Raw genomic sequence first — 20,949 nt, forward strand, 5'->3', positions numbered from 1 at the left:
CTCTTCCGTGCCACTTGCTGTGGATAGAAGTAAAATCAAATGTATTTGCTTGAAACCATAAAACATCATCCTGCAGGGGGGAAAGGCACTGCACACAGATTAGCTGACAAAATATAACCTATGGGAAACCTAAACTTTGATGTTATCATAAATAGTTCCTGGTGCTTTGCAAAACAAACGCATGCTGAACTCTTAGAGCTGGTAGAGCAAACACAGCAAGTGTTTACATTACAAATCTACTTCTAAAGGTAAAGGTAGTCCCCTGTGCAAGCACCAGTCGTTTTTGACTCTGGGGTGATGTTGCTTTCACAATGTTTTCACGGCAGACTTTTTACGGGGTGGTTTGCCATTGCCTTCCCCAGTCATCTACACTTTCCCCCAAGCAAGCTGGGTACTCATTTTACCGACCTCGGAAGGATGGAAGGCTGATTCAACCTGGAGCCGGCTACCTGAACCAGATTTCACTGAGATCGAACTCAGGTCTTGAGCAGAGGGCTCCGACTGCAGTACTGCAGCTTTACCACTCTGCGCCACAGGGCTCTTTCAAATCAAATATCAATTTTTTCCAGCCTCATTTAAAAGTGACATATTATGAAGAATTCCCTTCAAAAATCTCTTTCCCTGGGGGAGTCTATGAAGAGCGCTGGAATGTATCGCCGGCTACAACAGCTTCTGCTTCTCCCTGGTGTAAGACATAAAGAGCAGTAAAGGGCACTTTTGTGTAACTCCCCTGCAAATATGCCAAACTCATTTGACATCACAAAACAACAAAATGTTTTCCTTAGAGCATGGGCAGAGAACTCTTGAGTAATAATCAGGGAGGCCAAAGTTTGGGCGTTTTCGCACTTACCTTACGCCGGAGCGACGTCCCTCTTCACCACGCAGCGTCTGCACGGATTTCGCACTAATTGCTCCGCAGAACCCGGAAGAGCCGCAAAGTCCCGCGGCTTTTGCGTTGCAAACGTAAACCACCCAAAACCAGTTTACATTTGCGACGCAAAAGCCGCAGGACTTTGCGGCTCTTCTGGGTTCTGCGGAGCAATTAGTGCGACATCTGCGCAGACGCTGTGCGGTGAAGAGGGACATCGCTCCGGCGTAAGGTAAGTGCGAAAACGCTTTTTGTCTTTGCAAGGCAGCAAGACCAAGGAAGCCAAGCAATGAGGTCCCTGTGGAGAGAAGCAAATATAAACAGGGCTCTAGTGGCACTTTAAGGCTGAACAAGACTATAATCCAGGAGAAATATTTGTGGACTAGCGCCTGCTTGATCAGACACATGTAAAGTGGATGGCAGCCCAACAATAACCAATGCTACAAGACAGTATTGCTAGTCTTTAAGATGACACTAGATGTATGCTCATTTTTGCTGCAAGAAACTAATATGGTTACTCCCCCGCAAGTATGCCACACACCTTAGAAGGCAAGGGAGGTTCTTTGTTGAATGGAAGGCAGGGAGGGTCTCTCTGAGCACACAGTGCAGGGAGAGTGAAGGGTGGCCTTCCCTCGTCCTCCTGGCCATCATCTGAGCAAGCGCTGTGAGGGATGCTAAAAGGTTCTCTGCCTAAGTGCAAACTCAGACAAAGCCTTTATGCAAATTTCAACATGAATGCAATTGCCAGGCAAACATATCTTGCTTGACTCCCTCAATTACCACCAAGGCAAGCTCATGATCAGAGCTTCATGATGGATGCTGTCGAAGGTAATCTCAGGCAGCTTTGTGCCTGCTCAGCAGCTGCTTATTCTATAGAACCAGGACTTCACATCTGGCTGTTTTTGCCTGGTCCAAGACCTCAATTTTCTTGATTGATGATAGAGGCATGTATGACCGAGCCTTTAAAATGATGTACTCCAGGGATGGCCAACGGTAGCTCTCCAAATGTTTTTTTGCCTACAACTCCCATCAGCCCCAGCCATTGGCCATGCTGGCTGGGGTTGATGGGAATTGTAGGCAAAAAACATCTGGAGAGCTACCGTTGGCCACCCCTGATGTACTCTATGGCAAAGTAGGGGATTGCTTGCAGTTTTGCTTTTTTTGCACTCCTGCAGGCAGACTCGAACGAGAGACATTTCATCTCCTCTCAGCTTTCTCCCAAGATTCAGTTTTATTTGTTTATTAGATGACACTTTTGAATTGCCCAGTCCCTGCAATTGCAGAGCTCCGGGCAATACACATGATAATTTTTTTAAAAAAAACCTATAAAATAAACAGATACAGAATACAGAAATCTAAAAGGATCAAGTGGCGAGAATTATAGGGCGTTTTCGCACTGACCTTAATCGGCAGCGACGTCCCTCTTCACCGCGCAGGATCTGCGCGGATTTCGCACCAATTGCTGCGGAGCACCCGGAAGAGCCGCAAAGTCCCGCGGCTTTTGCGGCGCAAATGGAAACTGGGTTTTGGCGGTTTCCATTTGAGCCACAAAAGCCGCAGGACTTTGCGGCTCTTCCGGGTGCTCCGCAGCAATTGGTGCGAAATCCGCGCAGATCCTGCGCGGTGAAGAGGGACGTCGCTGCCGATTAAGGTCAGTGCGAAAACGCCCATAGTTTTCTTCTGAGTTCCGGACTTCTCATGGGTGTGGGGGAGGAAAGGTAAAACAATCTGTAATTTTTTTTTTCAAATTACTTAACTATAAGTAAGTAAAATCAACAAAAAAGCCCTATAGTACCTTAAAGACTGATACATTGTTGGTGCAGTCCTAATCAAAGTTAATGCCCTTCTGGTGACTTCAGTTGTCTTAATTTTGATTCTCATTGAGCTCTAATCCTGCAATTCTATTGCAGAGTTGATCCAGTTGAAATCCCTACAATTGGGCTGGAATGACGGTACATTGCCGTACAAGCTTTAGAGAGGCAGATCCCACTTCCATCAGCTGTATAAGCAAAATGAACCAAACACGAACTAAATGACATGCCAGTTTGGTGTAGTGGTTAAGTGCACAGACTGGAAGGACCAGGTTTGATTCCCCACGCTTTCACATGCGCCTGCTGATGTGACCTTGAGTCAGTCACACATTCTCACAGAGCTGTTCCTCTTGAGAGCAGTTTCTGTCAGAGCTCTACTCAGCTCTACCTACTTCACAGAGTGTCTGTTGTGTGTGGGGGGGGGGGGAGGCAAAAGGAAAGGAGATTGTAAGCTGTCTGAGACTCCTTCAGGTAGTGAAGGGTGGGGTATAAATCCAATCCCCGCCTCCTCTTCTTCTTCAATGATTTTTTTTATTAATACGCAGTTTACAGGCATATTTTCAATGGTCTTTGGATTAACAGCAGACAGTCGTGCTGACTAGAGATGGGCACAAACCAAACCACAAATTGTGATTCATGCTAAAAATGGTCAGTTCATGGTTTGTTCGGAACTGGTTCATCTGATCCTGCCCCACCTGAACGCAAAACAAACCAGCCTTTTCTCTCGGCATGCTGTGTGCTTCGTGTTGGATTCATTTTTCCAGACAGCCTGGCTAATTCCCCAGCACCCCGTGCTTCTGCTCAGATTCCAGTGAAACTGACTAGATGGGGGGCACCTGCTTTGGGGGGCTGTAGTTCATCCCCCAAAATCCAATCCATACCAAACTCGAAGAGCCGGTAGGGGAGAGTCCGCTGAAAAGTGTGCCACAAGTTTGGAATCTCTAACCCACACAGGGGCCATTCTGTGCCTTCCCAAACTGAATGAACCAACGACCCATGAATCATTTGGGAAATTGGAAAAAAAAAAAATGAACTGAACTGAACCACCAAATCGGGCAGCTGAATGAACCACCAGTTTTGTGTTCTGTGCCCATCCCTAGTCCTGACTCCATCTGTTCTCATATTTTCCTGTAGGTTTCTGCTTTGTTCCGAGATGGAACCATTGGAGGGAACATTAACATTGCTGTCGTTGGGTTGATCCTTTTGGAAGAAGACCAGGTACAGTGAATAATTGTATTATGTTAAAATGTTATTGGCTGAAGGGGGGATGAAACGCATGTGTGGGCAGGGCATTGGGACTGTGCCCTCAGGCCCCGTTTCTAATCCTCAGGCATGCAGCGCAGCTTTTCTGCAGAGTTCCTGTGCATGTACAAGCAGTGCTATGATCCCTCTCCATGATTTATGATCCTTCTCCATGCTCCAGTCCAGTTTTGCCAGGGATCCTGGAGGCTTTTTTTTTTTTGCCATCTTCTGGCCATGGAGCAGGGATCAGGGATCACTGGCTGTAGGGGGGGGAGGTTGTATTTGTGAATTTCCTGCATTGTTCAAGGGGTTGGACTAGATGACCTTGGAGATCCCTTCTATGATGCAATGAAGATGGAATCTTTTAATCTGTTTCAGTTACCTTTAATGATGGGGATAAATATACTGGTTGGACCCTGTTGGAATGCCCAGTCAAATATATTGGAGGGACTTATGCTCTGTGTTTTGAAGATACCTGGTTGTATAGTGGTTCGCCAACAACGCTCTGAAAAAACAACTTCAGATGATCTCTATGCCATATAATTGTGTGATCTGGTACAGCGAAGTCTCCTCTCCCTTCATTTTTATTTCCTTTCTTTTGCTTTGGAGTTGACTCTGGAGCTCTGTGCAGTTGAGCTGTTGCTGAAACAATGTAATGCCTCATTTTATGTGCTGAGCGATGCAGCCTCCCTAAGTGACAGCTTAATTACATTGACTGCTCAGCTTTATGTGCTTGGATCACATCCAACCTGAACAAAGTAAGAAGAGTAATCTTTTGATCTTACACCTGCAACATAATTTTCCTTTGCATCTCTAGCTCATGAAAGCAGCTCTTGTAAACCAACGGTTTCAGCTGTTTTCTGTCCATCTGTAATAAATCGGGGGGGGGGGGCGGCTAAAGAAATAATTAGCCCTTCTTCAAAGCAGATCATCATTTATGGGGTTGCACAGTTGAGCAAAATAATTGATAATAATGGTTGATTGGAAAACTTTTGATTAAAAGATTTCTGGGATTTTATTGGGCAGCAGTTGTTTTATTGTTGTTTTAAAGTTATAAATAAAAAATGAGAGGTGGCATCTTCAGAGAGCCATTCACCCTTCTATCATGCAGGAAGGAATGCTTCTTCAAAAATGATGTATATCAGAACATATGATGAGGGAAGGGAGTTGCAGTGTAGGATCAGCATAGGGCTTATATATAAGCACCTAGTTTCTTTAAATGAAATTAAGTCCTCAGGTGAACTGAATCCAAGGGTACTAAAAGAACTTGCGGACATAATTCTTGAGCCTCTGGTCATTATTTTTGGGAATTCTTGGGGAACAGGTGACGTGCCGGAAGATTTGAAGCGGACAAATGTTGTCCCCATCTTCAAGAAGGGGAAAAAGGAGGATCGGGATAACTACCAACCTGTCAGCTTGATGTCTATACCTGGAAAAGTTTCAGAACAAATCATCATACAGTCAGTCCTGGAACATTTAGAAAGGATGGCTGTGTTTACTAAGAGCCAGCATGGGTTTCTCAAGAACAAGTCATATCAGACTAACCTAATCTCTTTTTTTTTTGAGAAAGTGACTACCTTGCTGGATCAAGGGAATGCTGTAGACATAGTTTATCTTGATTTCAGTAAGACTTTTTATAAGATTCTACATCATATGCTTCTTGACGTTGGTAAAATGTGGTTTGGATCCTGTTACCATTAGGTGGATTTGTAACTAGTTGACAGGTCACACCCAAAGAGTGCTTGTGAATGGTTCCTCATCTTGTTGGAGAGGCGTGACAAGTGGAGTGCCTCAGGGATCTGTCCTGGGGCCTGCTTTGTTCAACATCTTTATAAATGATTTGGATGAAGGAATAGAGGGATTGCTTATTAAATTTGCAGATGATACTAAATTGGGAAGAGTTGCAGATACAGTAGAAGACAGAGACAGGATACAGGATGATCTTGACAGGCTGGAAAACCAATAAAATGAATTTTAACAGGGATAAATGTATTGTTCTGTATTCAGGTAGGAAAAATCCAATGCATAATTATAGGATGGGGAAGACTTGTTTTGACAGTAGTATGTGTGGAAGGGATCTAGGGGTCTTAGTGGATCATACACTGAACATGAATTAGCAGTGTGATACATTAGCTAAAAAGGTAAATTCCATTTTGGACTGTATCAACAGAGACATAGTGTCCAGATCACACAAAGTGACGGCATTGCTTTACTCTGCTCTGGTTAGACATCACTTGGAGTATTGTGTTCAATTTTGGGCACCACAATTAAAGAAGGATATAGACAAGCTGGAATGTGGCCAGAGGAGAGCAACGAAGCTGGTGCAGGGCAGGACTTTTTTTTTGTATCAGGAACTCCTTTGCATTTGGGGGCACACACCCCTGATGTAGCCAATCCTCCAAGAGCTTACAGTAGGCCCTGCAATAAGAACCCTGTAAGCTCTTGGAGGGTTGGCTATATCAAGAATGGGTGGCCCAATATGCAAAGGAGTTCCTGCTACAAAAAAAAACCCCTGGTGAGGAGTCTGGAGACCAAGTCCTATGAAGAAAGGTTGAAGGAGCTGGGTATGTTTGGCCTGGACAGGAGACGACTGAGAGGTGATATGATCACCATCTTCAAGTCCTTAAAGGGCTTGTCATATAGAGGATGGTGCAGAGTTGTCTTCTGTTGCTCCAGAAGGTTGGACTAGAATCAGTGGGATGAAATGAAATCAAAAGAGCTTTTGGCTAAACATTCGGGAGAACTTCCTGACAGCTAGAGTGGTTCCTCAGTGGAACAGGCTTCCTCCTTGGGCTCTCCTTCCTTGGAGGTTTTTAAGCAGGCACTAGTTGGCCATCTGACAGCAATGGTGATTCTGTGAATTAGGCAGATCATGAGAAGGAGGGCAGGAAGTGTTGTATAAGTGCTTCGTTCTCATGACCCTTCCTTATACACCCAGGGAAATGCTGATTGAACCTTTGGGGGCCAATCAGCAATTTTTCTCCAGGCTAGTTTGGCAAAGGATTCTGGAGGTTTTTGCCTTCTTCTGGGCATGGAGCAGGGGGCACTGGGGACGTATATATGGGTGGGGGGGAGGTATTTGAGAAGTTCCTGCACTGTGCAGGGGGTTGGACTAGATGACCCTGAAGATCCCTTCCAACTCTATGATTCAATTATGTCTCACTTGCATATTCTAAAAACAAAAAATGCTTTTTTGATTAAAAACAGAACTCAGTAATCTACTATGTTAAAAGTGAATCTTCCTGAATTTTCTGTCATGGTCTTCATTTCTGTCTGATGCCTGTGCAGCCAGGACTGACAATAAGTCATCACGCAGACCATACCTTGAGCAGTTTTTGCCAATGGCAGACTGGACTGATGGGGAAAGATGGCAGCCGCCATGATCATGCCATTTTGCTTACTGGCCTGGACATCTGCTCCTGGAAGAATGAGCCATGTGATACCCTAGGTGAGCAGAGTTGTGTGACCATCCCTGAACAGATGACCAGGGCTCCCAAAAGTCCTTGGCAAAACTTTCTGAAGTTCATGAGACTAGAAACTCAACCCAAACCATCAAAAACTCCCCACCAGCAAGTCCCATTGCTTCTCAAGCTGTTCCCTCCTTGCCCCTGTTTGGCACAAGTGCTCAATGCCTGCCATTCACTGGTTGACTTGATATTCAGCTGGTGAAGAGAACATGGAGAAGAGAAGAGACCGTGACTGTCATATAGAGAATGTTTTTACAGTTTTGGTTTAAATTTCAGCAGCAGGCAGGCTCTGAGCTACCTGAGAATTGTTGTGTGTCCCCTGGCTCACCTCTGTGAAATGGGGGCAAAGGGGGAACAGCTTGACAAACCATGGAACTTGCTGGTGAGTTTTTGATGATTCAAGTTGAGTTTCTGGTCACACGAGCTTCAGAAAGCTATGTGCTGACTGGAATTATACACCAATGTAGAAACATCATATGTCCCCTTCCCCTTGTTACGCTGTACAAAAGGAGGAAGGGGGAAATAGAGCCAGCACCCTGCATTTCTCCCTAGTGGGGACCTTATTTGATACACCTCCATTTTATACTCACAACAATCCTGGAGGCTGAGAGTGTCCCAAGGTCACGAGAAAGCTTCCATAACAGAGTGGGGATTCTCACTGGGGTCTCCCACATACTAGTCCAACACCCTAACATGGCACCACAATGGTTAATTAATTATTGTATGGTCTTGTGTGCAGTATAGCTAGGAGATCCTAAGGTTGTCTGGCAGCCAGAAGTTCTAGCTCTTTTAGTATTATGCCCCACTAGATAGCAAGCTAGACTTCTTTTTAAGGCAAGAAACATTTCAGTGGTGGTTTCCATTTTTATGGCCCTGGTATTCCTCGGAGGTGTCCTGTCCAAATACTAGCCAAGGCTGACCCTGCTTAGCTTCCAAGATCTGATGAGATCAGGCTAGCCTGGGCTGTCCACTTCAGGGGACCACACAGTGGACACTGTTCTACGCATGCATCAGATAGTGTATGATAAAAATTAGGGGGTAGGCCTGTCTTTCCATTAGTCAGCACAAAACTTCTGTCCAGAAATCTCCAGTGAGGAAGTGGCAGGTGCCCCACTCAGCAAGTGGCTGCAGACAGTTGTCCCTGCATTGTTTGTTCACATTGTTCGGTACTGAAGCTGTGTTATACCAAATACGACAGTAACAAAATGCTCAGTGCAACACCTTCATTAAGGCTGCATTTTGAAGCTAGTGAACCAAAGTTACGGTTGTTGCAATAGTTCCCTCTTCTGTGGCACTTTCCTAAAGAACTCTTTTGTCTCCCTTGTCCATTTAAATTGCTTAGGATTTGCTCCAATCAGTGGGATGTGCAGTAAATATCGCAGCTGCACTATTAATGAAGACAGTGGCCTGGGGCTGGCATTCACTGTTGCTCATGAGTCTGGACACAAGTAAGTACATCCATATGTTTGTGGGACAACGAGAGTAACGCTTCATTTGGATAGTTTGAGTCTCCTTTTTCTTCTCATTTCTTCATATCCATAAATGAAGTTGAGACTCGCAATGACATCATGTTTTTATTTAATAGTAGTTTAGAACGGAAACTGTGATTTGAACTTCCAGATATGCAAATAATTACAGAATCATAAAGTTGGAAGGGACCTCCGTGGTTATCGTCCAACCCCGTGCGCAATGCAGGAAATTCACAAATAACTCCCTCCCACACATGCTCCATGCCCAGAAGATGAGGGAGGGAAGCCCCAGGTGTGGAGAAAAATTGCTGACTGATCCAAAAATAGCAGTCAGCATTTCCCTGGGTGTGTAAGAAAGGGCCACAAGTACTAAGCTCTGATGCAAATAGAGTTGCCAGTCCCCAGTTGGGGGCAGGGGATCCCCTGGTTTGGAGGCCCTCCCCCTGCTTCAGGGTTACCAGAATGCGGCGGGGGTGGGAGGGAGTTTGAATGTCCACTGGGCACTCCATTACACCCTATTTACTGCACATCACACTGATTGGAGCAAAACAAAATGTTTTTGTTTTAAATATTTTAGCTTTTTCTGCATTTCTTTGACTTGTAGCAGATTCAAATGCTTCCTTAAATGTATTATCTCTTTCTGCTTATTTTTATTGCCAGTACTTTTATGTTCTTGTTCCAATGCCCTTACTTTCTATTTTTTTTTCATAGAATCTTGTTTTTCTTCTTTCTTTCTTGCAGTTATCACCAGTTCCACTAATGTAAGCCTTACTGGCTTACTGTATTGGTGGTACTGTTGTGTCATTAATATTGTTGAATTTAAAATATTTAAAATATTCTATTAGGTCCTCTTTGCATTTTTAACTTCTTCTTGTATTAAGAGGTTATTATTTAGTCTCCATCTCTTTTCTGTTTCCACTCTCCCAAGTTAGTTCCACTGGATTGTGATCCACTAGAGTCTGCTTTTTCCAACTTTAACAATTAATGTCTTAGATAGCCAAGATATGTCTATTCTTGAATATGACTGATGTTTGTCCAAGTAGAATGTGAAGTCTCTTCCCTCTGAGTGGAAGGTTCACCAAATATTCTCCAATTTTAACATCTTCATGTATTTAAACAATTATTTGGTAATTTTCCGCCAACATTTTTTGATCTGTCATTGTTAGGATTGAGGACTCCATTCATATCTCCAAAGATCAGTATTTTACCTTCATAAAAATCTAATAGTGTTTGATAAACATTTTTGTAGAATTTACTTTTGCTGTTATTTGGTGCATATATATTGATTGTCCAGATTTGTCCTTCTGGTAGTCTGATCTTCAGAATAAGATCTCTTCCATTCTGATCTTTTAATTCTTTGAGAATCTCTATACTTTGATTGTTAATATAAATTGCTAAACCTTTTTTCTTAGTTTGAGAAGAGGCAGTATAAACTTTGCCCAATCTCTTGCAATTTAGTCAATGTTCTTCTTTATATGAGTTTATTGTGTACACAAGATGCTTGCAGTAAATTTTTTCAATTGGTTTAAAATTCTTGATTGTTTAATAGGGGAGTTAAATCCATTAAAACTTGCTGAGATTATTTTGAGCTTATTCATTTTGTCTTCATTTCTTTTTCCCCTTATTTTTTTCCTTTGCCTCTCCTTTAGAACAAAATAGGAGTTGATTGCACCTTTAAGACCAACTTAGTTTTATTCAGAACGTGAGCTTTCGTGTGCTTTTAAGCACACTTCATCAGACTAGGAATCCGGCACAGTGAGTAGAGCCATACATAGCTGGTAGGCAGTGGCCCAGAATGCAAAATGGTACAGATTTAAGAACCAATGACAGTATAGTAAAATTATCTGGTAGGCAGTGGTTTAGAATGTAAAATGGTACAAATATAAGATCCAATGACAGAATAGTAAAATTAACAAATTGAGCAAACCTTTGATCTGAGTAGCATGAGCATGCGAAAGCAACAAAACAGTAGTATGTCAAAATGTAAGTGTGTCTGTCAATGACTCTATTGCTATAAACCTAGGTCAAAAGGAGGGAATTTCTATCTGTTTTCCCATTCAACTAACTAACCTTTAAGCATGCAACATACATATAATAATAATAATAATTTTTAATTTATATCCCGCCCTCCCCGCCGAAGCAGGCTCAGGGCGGCTCACATAACATAAATACAACATTACAGACATACAACATTTAGTTTGTCATTAGGAGAAAAATACATTAAAATATAGTGGGAGATGGGTTCAATATATGTAATGGGATAACATGGTTGTTAGCCGCCCTGAGCTGCTTTGGCGGGGAGGGCGAGATACAAATAAAACGTGACTGACTGACTGACTGACTGATAAGCAACCAATATTCCTGTTTGAGTGTGTTAATACAGCTAAAAGAGAAATACATTGGATAGTGATGTTCTTGTCCACCTAATTTACTTTTTAACATGTAAACATCATTCTAGTTTGCCATAGAAAAAAAGAATACAATAAAATATAGTGGAAATGGGTAACGTCTGATGAAGTGTGCTTAAGAACACACGAAGGCTTACATTCTGAATAAAACTAAGTTGGTCTTAAAGGTGCAATCGACTCCTATTTTGTTCTGCTACTTCAGACCAACATGGCTGCCTACTTGGATCTATCTCCTTCTTTAGAGAATGGTCCAGGGTCTTCTGAACCTGAGTTTCAATCACTGTCTGGTTTCAGTTCTTGTAAGAGTTCTTCTGCCTGTTCTGATTTTATTATTTTCTTACCCTTTGGCAAGAATATTTCTTAAGTCACATGGAATTTTCCAATGATAACGTATATTTTTCTGTTGAAGCTCTCATGTCAGATTTCCAGATTCTTTCCTTTTCTTGATCGTATCCAGTGGAAGATCTTGAAAGATTTGAATTTCTTTACCTTCAATTTTGAGAGGCTCCTTCCTGTATTATGATAAAATTGTGTCTTTTGATTTTTTTGTGAGTGGAAGAGACCAGTATGTCTCTTGGTAGGTTATTTTGCCTTGCGTTTCTTGAGTTGATGCTAAAGATTTGCTCAATTTCTGGGCAGTCACCTTGTACTTTTAAATAATCTTTTATTAATTTTCTAAGTCCTGGTCATAGAGGGATTCTGGAATACTGCGAAATTGTAGATTATTCGTCCTGAGTTTCGTTTCTGAAATTTCAATCCTTTGATTTGCTTCTCTTAGGGAGGGTTCTTGATGTTGCTATACTACTTCAAACTTGTCTTATTTCTCTTCAGATTATATTTGCTTTGTCTTGATTTCTTGTATCTCTTGTTTTCTTGAATCTTTTGGTTTATTTTGTAGTCCAGTTGAAATCTCAGTCCTTACTTTTTGTATATCTTCCTTAATATCTTGTAGTTGAGTTGGTAATCCTCTGTTTTCTTCTTTAAGTTCAGCAGTTAAAGTTTTAAGTTGCCGGGAAAGGGATTTTGCTAACATCTCAGTTATAATTTGAATATCTTCACCAGAACTAATCTCTCTTTTTTTTGTAGACTTTGTTCCAGTTGCCATCTTTCTCAACTTCACTGGGTTTTTTCTGTGTTGGAATGTCTTATATAATTTTTCCATAAAGCTACATAAATTTATATAATCATAGCATTCTAGTCTTACTAATAATAAGGTCCATTGTGAAATACATCAGGCTCTAGAAGAGGCTCTGGATGAGTGCCCCTCACCTTTGCTGTCTTCCCACCTACCCAAGTGAAGGCATTCATTCCCACCCCAGCACACCTCAAGAAAAGCTGATCATTGCCATCTGGAGAGCAGTTGTAATTCTGAGTGATTTCCAGCCCTCACCTGGAGATTGGCAACAGTAGTTACCCAGGAGGAAATGGCTGGTTTGGAAGATGGAGTGTATGGCATTGTACCTGTATGAGGCCCCACACATCCTCAAACCTCACCCTCTCCAGGCTCCGCCCCTTAAATCTCCAGGAATTTCCTAATCTGGAGTTCGCAACCCTATCTCCTTCCCTTTATCTGCCCCTCTGACTTCAGCTTTCCATTGCCTCCCCCCTCCCTGCAGCCTCTACCTAGGAAAGCACAATCTTTCCCCATGGGGGTGGGGAAGAATATTACATCATTCTCATCTTCCTCACTTTGATCTTCACAGCAATCCTGTGAGGTAGATTAGGCTGAAAGTCTGTGACTGTTCCAAACTCACCCAGTCAGCTTCCACAGCAAGAACCTGTGTCTGGCAGACCCCTAACTTCTATGCCCTCCTCAAACCACATCACAAAATCTCCAGGAATTTCCCACCAACCTGGAATTGGCAGTCCTAGTCAGAATTGGCCCCAAGAGATCTCCCTCAGAAGCCTTAGAGTGATACCTTTCAGAGCAATACACTCTCTCTGATAACATTGTTGTCTTAAGTACAGGACTTCAATCTCTCTCTCTCTTGCTTTCCCTCCCTCTCTGTATTTGATCTGCTGTTACACAGGGATGGAATTCTAACATGAACTCCTTTGCATATTAGGCCACACACCCCTGATATAGCCAGTCCTCCAAGAGCTTACAAAAAAAAGAGCCTTGTAAGCTCTTGGAGTATTGGCTACATCAGGGGTATGTGGCCTACTATGCAAAGGAGCTCTTGCTGGAATTCCACCTCTGCTGCTACGTGACACCATCCCCCCCCCCCATCTCCGGCTGTTTTCCTTACAGAGGAGGAATGGGAGGAGTGCTCAGCCAATCGAGGGAAGGCTCTCTCTCGCTCTTCCCCTCCACTTTCCTCAGCCAGAAAGGGAAAGGGGGGGAGCTGCTGGAGGTTCAGGAACGGTGCTCTAGTGCACTCCTGCACGCCTGCTCAATCCAAGCCCTACTCTGATGGCTTCTTAGGTTCAAACTACACAGTAAAGATTACATGTAGGCTTCTCAATCCCCAGGTCCCAGCGGGGGATCCCCCGTTTTCACAGGCTTCTCCCTGCCCCCAGCCAGCAGTCCGGCAGGGGAAGCCCCGCCCACCACAATCACCATGTAGTTTTAGAGCTCCTGCAGGTCCATTTTTAAAATATGTGCCTTTAAGGCTGAGCAGGAAGCAGGAAACAGGAAGGGCTTCGGAAAACGGCCCCTCCTTTTGTTTTGCTTTCGTTTTCAGATCAAGTAAAGTTCTGCAGGAACAAGACCCAGTAAGTATTTGTGTGAGAGAGGGAGGGGACAGGGGATTCCCTGGTTTGGAGGCCCTCCTCCCCCCTTTAGAAAGTGGGGGGGGGAGGGAAATGTCTACTGGGCACTCTATTATTCCCTATGGAGAACGATTCCCATAGGGAATAATGGGGAATTGATCCGTGGGTATTGGGGTCTCTGGGGGGGGGCTATGTTTTGAGGTAGAGGCACCAAATTTTTAGTATAGCATCTAGTGCCTCTCCCCAAAATACCTCCCAAGTTTCAAAACAATTGAACCAGGGGGTCCAATTCTATGAGCCCCAAAAGATGGTGCCCCTATCCTTCATTATTTCCTATGGAAGAAAGGCATTTTAAAAGGTGTGCTGTCCCTTTAAATGTGATGGCCAGAACTCCCTTGGAGTTCAATTATGCTTGTCACACCCTTGTTCCTGGCTCCTCCCCCAATGTCTCCTGGCTCCGCCCCCAAAGTCCCCAGATATTTCTTGAATTGGACTTGGCAACCCTAATTACATGAGTGGAGACATGGGCGCCCAATCTGACTCACTGTCACACGTATGACCTAAGGAACCTGCCTTTTTTGTTTAAAACAATTTTATTAATTTGCAATATTTTGTTATAGTATTCTTTAAAAATTTTTAAAAAATAATACAAATTGAAAACAATACATCACACTTTTCCCCCTTCTCCCCACCTTCCCTTTTCTTGACCCCCACCGGTGTTTACTTAAAATTGTAAAAAAATAAAAAAACCAAGGTAACTTAACAAATCAAGAATATCCATTTTAAAACCTTATAACAATAAGAAAGAAATAAAAACAAGAAATAAGAAAAGTTAACTCTATAAGTTCATCTTCATTTTTCTCAAACTCAAAGAAAGAAGAAATTTTCCCTTCATAGACTTCAGCTATTATCAAAAATCACTAAATGTCCCTTTACTTTCTATTGTTTTTCAACATAATTTTGAAATTTCTCCCATTCCTTTCTGAACTTCTCCAAATCATACTCTTTTAAGATTCTTGTAAGTTTGTCCATTTCATTCCATGACATAACTTTTAAAATCCAATCCCATTTTTCTGGTATTTTATCTTGCTTCCATAACTGCGCATATAATGTCCTTGCAGCTGAAAGCAGATACCACACCATCGTTCTATCTTGTTTCGGAAAGCTTTCCATTTGTAATCCCAACAAAAAAGAGTCTGGAGACCTCTTGATGTCATGACCTAAAATTTTTGACATTTCTTTCTGAATCATTTGCCAAAATTGTTTTGCTTTTTTACAAATCCACCACATATGGTAGAAAGATCCTTCATGTTTTTTACATTTCCAGCATCTGTCTGACACCTGGTTATTCATTCTGGCCAGTTTCTTAGGTGTCGTGTACCATCTATACAGCATTTTAAAACAATTTTCTTTAATGTTGTAACATGTTGAGATCTTCATAGAGTTCTTCCATAAATACTCCCAAGATTCTATTTGTATTTCTTTGTTAAAATTGATTGCCCATTTTACCATTTGAGATTTAACTACTTCATCTTCTGTAGACCACTTCAATAGTAATTTATGAATCCTTGAAATCAACTTGTCATTATCACCCAACAGCATGCTTTCCAATTCTGTTTGCTCCTGTCTTATACCTTCATTTTTAATGTCCTGTTCCACCAAGCTCTTAATTTGTTGTAGTTGAAACCAATTCTTTTTGTACTGTAATTCTTCAGCTGGTTTTAGTTCCACCTTTCCTCAACCTAGGGAACCTGCCTTGAAAGCATCCCATTTAGCTTTGGAGCACCGAGAGGTGGGAGGAGGGTTTCCCTCAAATGCCTTTTCACCAGCAGAAACAGCCACAGTGTGCATTTTCAATCCTTTCTCTGACTACACATGTCTACATAATTAAAAAACCAGGATTTGTAATGCTGTGTAACAACAAAAGCCATGGTTGATGATTGTAGTACAGACAGGATAAAAGTGATCATTTTGCCTCTTACAGCTTTGGCATGGTCCACGATGGAGAAGGGAATATTTGTAAAAAGTCTGAAGGTAACATCATGTCCCCCACTCTGGCAGGGCACAACGGGGTCTTCTCATGGTCAGCTTGCAGTCGTCAGTATCTCTACAAATTCCTAAGGTATGTGTGCTGGAAAAGGTCATTCTGTCTGAACAAGAAGCAACTCTCCTGGGAGGGAGCTTTCTTTTGGCACTTTTTTGAGAAAGACGAGCCCTATGTTTTAAACTACATTAGTCAATCAGAAGTAACTCTCTTTTTACTCTCTTGCCAGAATAACATGCACAAAAATGCATCATCTTGTCAGCAGATCAGTTATTTGTTCATAATTTTTAGTAACAGAAAAAACTGCTTCATTGAGTTGTGAATTCTGTCAGAGTAAGTTGAAATGAAAGAAATAATTTGTGGAAGAGTGGGTACTTAGAGATATGCCTCTGTTTCAGTTGTCAATACTTATGTAGCCCTTCTGAGAGAGACCCTAAAGCTGCCAGACTTTTCCTCTCTGGTCCTCTTAAAGCAGGGGTCCCCAACCCCCAGGCCTGTCAGGAACCGGGCCGCAAAGCCTGCCCACCCACCTACCCCCGTTGTGCTGTGCAGCCTTGCCACCCCATCTCTCCTTGCAGCGCTTCCTCCTCCACCACCCTCCGTTTCTACCATTTTAAGGCAGAAGAGGGGCGGTGAAGGGCCGCCTTCCCTGGCTTCTTAAGGGCTGACCCCCCCTCCCCTGCACCGATTTCAGCAGGAAAAACCTCCGTAGCAGCAGCCGGCAACCAACTGAAGAAGCGGCCCTGCACTTGCCTCCTCTCCACTTCCTTCCTGGGCGTGGGAAGGAAGTGGGGTGGAGACAAGGGTGGTGCCGCTTCTTTAGCAGGTTGCCGGCTGCTGCTACGGAGGTTTTTCCTGCTGAAATCGGTGCAGGGGAGGGGGGGTCAGCCCTTAAGAAGCCAGGGAAGGCAACCCTTCACCGCCCCTCTTCTGCCTCAAAATGGTAGAAACGGAGGGTAGAGGAGGAAGCGCCACAAGGAGAGATGGGGTGGGGAGGCTGCACAGCCGCGGGGGGCTGCAGGGCGCCGCGGGGGGTGGGGCCGAATTTGGTGCTCCCACCCTGCCACCCCTGGGGCTGTGGTGGGTGGGCTGGCCCTGGTACCAGTCCCTGGCACCACAAAGGTTGGGGACCACTGTCTTAAAGGACGAGGAGGCCTAGATGGCCAGCTGATAGGGTTGCTAATCCCCAGGTGGGGGCAGGGAATCCCCCAGTTTAGAGGCCCTCCCCCTGCTTCAGGGTCATCAGAAAGCAGACGGGGGGGGGGAGGGAAATGTCTGCCTGGGCACTCCATTCTTCCCTATAGAGACTGATTTCCATAGGGTATAATGGAGAATTGATCTGCAGGTCTCTGGGGCTCTGGGGGGAACTGGGTTTTTTTTAGGTAGAGGCACTGAATTTTCAGCATGGCATCCAGATTTCAAAAATATTGGATCAGGGGGTTCAATTAAGCTAGTCACAACCTTGCTCCTGACTCCACCCCCAAAGTCTCCTGGCTCCACCCCCAATGTCCCCAGATATTTCTTGAATTGGACTTGGCAACCCTACCAGCTGATGAAAAGAATTTCCCCATGAGGTACATGCATTCATTTCCAGCTTTAATAAGATGGAACTGACAAAGGCCCACTCATTAAGTGAATGAAAATGAATCAAAATTTCAACAAATTAAACAAGGCCATTTTGACTTTATTCCTTTCCCTGGCATATAGCAGGCTGCTTTAATGAGTTCACAAAGGTCAGAGGGCGAAGGAAGGAAGGACTAGGAGACATTCATCTGACATCAACACTTTTCAGTCAGTGTCAAAGAGACGTTGTTGCTTTCTCTGTCTTCTATGGAGGGGTGCAAGCAAAATGTCTGCCACAACAGCTCTGCTTGGGGGTAGCAGTGCCAGCCACTGCATTTTTTGAGAGGCCAAAGAGAGGCTTGCTTGGAAACACTGCTTGCCTCCTGGGGTGTGCCAGATGGTTGCCTGTGCCCTGTAAGATAACCCCTGCAGGAAACTGATTTCTGCACACACACACATACACACACACCCATCCCATCCCATTACATGATGGTAGTCAAATAGGCAGTTGTGTAGTTTAGAGACAGGGGCTTAGATTCACAAGCCTTTAGTTTGATAGATTGTCAAACTGATGTGCTGTCTTCTATCTACAGAAATATGGCGGGGAGGATCCCCTGCGTGAGGAGTACGCTGCCTCGAAACGTTAATCTGCATTGAAAGCAGATGTGTTGCAAGGGGGAAAGCCAGTCTTTAAACATGAATATGAGGGTTCAGGTTCTGGGAAGGATAAGAGCAACAGCTTAACTCCTGAGCTCTGTCTCCCCCAACCCACCTACAAAGATCATGTGCCACCCAGAATATGCAAAACAAAAATAAAGACTCTGCCAAAGTTAAGGGGAGTAAAAATGACCCGGAGAGGAAAACTGCAAAGACAGTAAGAGCTTTTTTTCTTATCTAAAGACGCTCAAGAAGCAGCTGAACTATCTCTCTTTAATGAGAAGGGAATGGTGACAGCAAGCTCCATTGCTCCACGGGAAGAAGAGGAATGCCCCGTCTAAGAGAGATTTTGAAAGCACTATAAAACATTTGCAAGAGTAGGTTGTTGATCATATAGGCAAATTATTACAACCAATTAAAAGCCAATTGGAAAATATAACATTGACGCTAGACAAGGTTGCAGCTTTTGCAAGGGAGGCTAAAGAAAGCAGCAGACAAAACAGGGAGGACATTGATATGATAAAAACAAAACTGCTAAACCAATAAGATAAAATTCTAGCCATGGAATCAACAGCTCACCAGCAGAACCTCAGATTAAGAGGAGTGAAGGAGAAGGGGGGAGAAAATGGAGACTTAGTTCGATGTCTGAGAGATCAGCCAGCATCCTGCCTCCAACTGAATAACGAGGACTAGATGTTTATTAATTCAGCTTCCAGGGTTGGCTTCTCATCTGGCAAAAATAAAATAACGCCACGGATGTCATTATCTCATTTACAAACAAAGAGGTCTGAAACAGCTAGAGACAAAGGACACGTAATTATGGGAAATACAAATATTACAACTATTACAGTTTACCCAGATATTCCATTTGATGTTTTACAGCGAAGAAATTGTGTGGCGTGTTTTGTTGATCTCCAGAGGACCTCTTCTTACTGAGCCCTGAGCTGGCAATTAATTGCAGCGCAGAACCGAGTTTGAGTCCAGTGGCACCTTTAAGACCAACAAAGTTTAATTCTGGGTACAAGCTTTCACATTCATGCATGTTGGTCTTGGAGGTGCCACTGGACTCAAACTGTGTTGTATTGCTTCAGACAAACACAGCTATCCACTTGAATCGGCTACAATAAAATTATGAATTTTAATCTCCGTATGTTAATTTTACATTTATGTAAACTGTGCTATGTTGTTGACTGATCTGTTGATCATAATAAATGTTGATTGATGGATGTCTCATAGTACCATATTCCCAACCTTTCCTTTGCTTCCATGGAGATGGTCACAAGAAGTGGATTGTGGTGTAAAGCCTTTCTTGTTTTGGAAGCCGCAACAAAGGGCCCCTCAAAAATGGCGTTTTTATATCTCCAGCACTTGGGTTTCTTGCAGTTCCACCCAGTCCTTGTGTCTCACTGATCAGCCAAGATCCGTACAGGAGTACAAGTACCCCGAGAAGCTTCCTGGAGAGCTGTATGATGCAGCCACACAGTGCAAGTGGCAGTTTGGAGAGAAGGCCAAGCTGTGCATGATGGACTTCAAAAAGGTCAGACCCTGTTTGGTTCACAGACACTCCCCCCCCCCCCCCCATGTTTAAGCCAATGTGTGCAGGTTTTTTCCCTGGCCCATTTTCTCTTCACAGCAAGTTTCAAAATCAGCATTCCCTGAGGTGGGTCAGCTGCCATGGGTGGGGAGGGTTCTGGCCCTTCAGTGGGGGTGGATGAACACCGGCCCCACCTCTCACTTTCACCTGCTGCTCCAGGCCATAAGCTGACAATGTAACAGCACTTCAGGGGAAGATCCAGAACTGACATCAGGCCTCTCTAGGAATCTCCAGAAAAAACAGAGTTTCTTGTGATTCCTAGAAAGGTGTGATATCATTTCTGGGTTTCTTCAGAAGTGATGTCACTCTGTTACTGACAGCCATCCCTCATGCCTCGACCCTGGTGTCCTGCTTATTGCCAGAGCCCTGGACTTCATAGAAGAAATTTAATCTCCTGCATGATCATCTTGTCTGGATTAGAAACTCAAAGACTTCCTTGGGATTGTTAGCTGCCCTGACTTCACTTGTGGAGAGGGCGGGATATAAATTAAAGGTGGTAATAATAATAATAATAATAATAATAATAATAATAATAATAATAATAATAATAATAATAATAATAATAATAATAATGTGTCCCGTGGCTGTAGACATTTCGGAGATTGGCAACCCAGTCATAGCTAAATTACTTTGACACAACCCACATTGCTGTAAATGACATTTCGCATCCGTGCGGTAGGTGTAATCCAGTGGAAGTTAAACATCCAAATCTTGTTAACGAGTCTGTGATAATTGTGCTCAGCACAGTATTGCTGTTTTAGCTGTTTCATGGGGTGTTTGGGAATTGATTTCTGATGTCTCACTTCAGCTTGTTAATGTTTTTGCCCAATTAGGATATTTGCAAAGCATTGTGGTGCCATCGGGTTGGAAGGAAATGTGAAACCAAATTTATGCCTGCTGCAGAAGGTACCATGTGTGGTTATGACATGGTAAGAAGGGTTGTCTTTTGGTTTTTGGGGTGGGTAGGGAGCAAAAATGAAAGGGGTGCTTATGAAATGAAATTAATAAGAAGAAAGGGTCTTTTTGATATACCTTTAAATAATAGTCCGAGAGTTAAATAATAATCAAAATAGTTCTGTAAGATAAACTCAGGTGCACTCTGACTTGGTGAGGA

At 43.3% G+C, this 20,949-nt stretch overlaps 1 protein-coding gene across 1 annotated transcript in view; it reads left to right on the top strand.

Annotated features, from left to right (window-relative positions):
* ADAMTS16 (ADAM metallopeptidase with thrombospondin type 1 motif 16) overlaps window positions 1–20,949 on the top strand; it is a 122,460-nt gene that overhangs the window by 34,099 nt on the left and 67,412 nt on the right. Inside the window, exons 6-11 of the mRNA XM_060254509.1 lie at window positions 3,814–3,897; window positions 7,210–7,369; window positions 8,731–8,836; window positions 15,962–16,099; window positions 19,625–19,778; window positions 20,669–20,764. Of these exons, the coding sequence (XP_060110492.1) occupies window positions 3,814–3,897; window positions 7,210–7,369; window positions 8,731–8,836; window positions 15,962–16,099; window positions 19,625–19,778; window positions 20,669–20,764 (738 nt within the window). The remainder of the gene's footprint in view (window positions 1–3,813; window positions 3,898–7,209; window positions 7,370–8,730; window positions 8,837–15,961; window positions 16,100–19,624; window positions 19,779–20,668; window positions 20,765–20,949) is intronic.

Source organism: Heteronotia binoei, chromosome 14, assembly GCF_032191835.1.
Source record: "Heteronotia binoei isolate CCM8104 ecotype False Entrance Well chromosome 14, APGP_CSIRO_Hbin_v1, whole genome shotgun sequence".
Classification (NCBI taxonomy): Eukaryota; Metazoa; Chordata; class Lepidosauria; order Squamata; family Gekkonidae; genus Heteronotia; species Heteronotia binoei.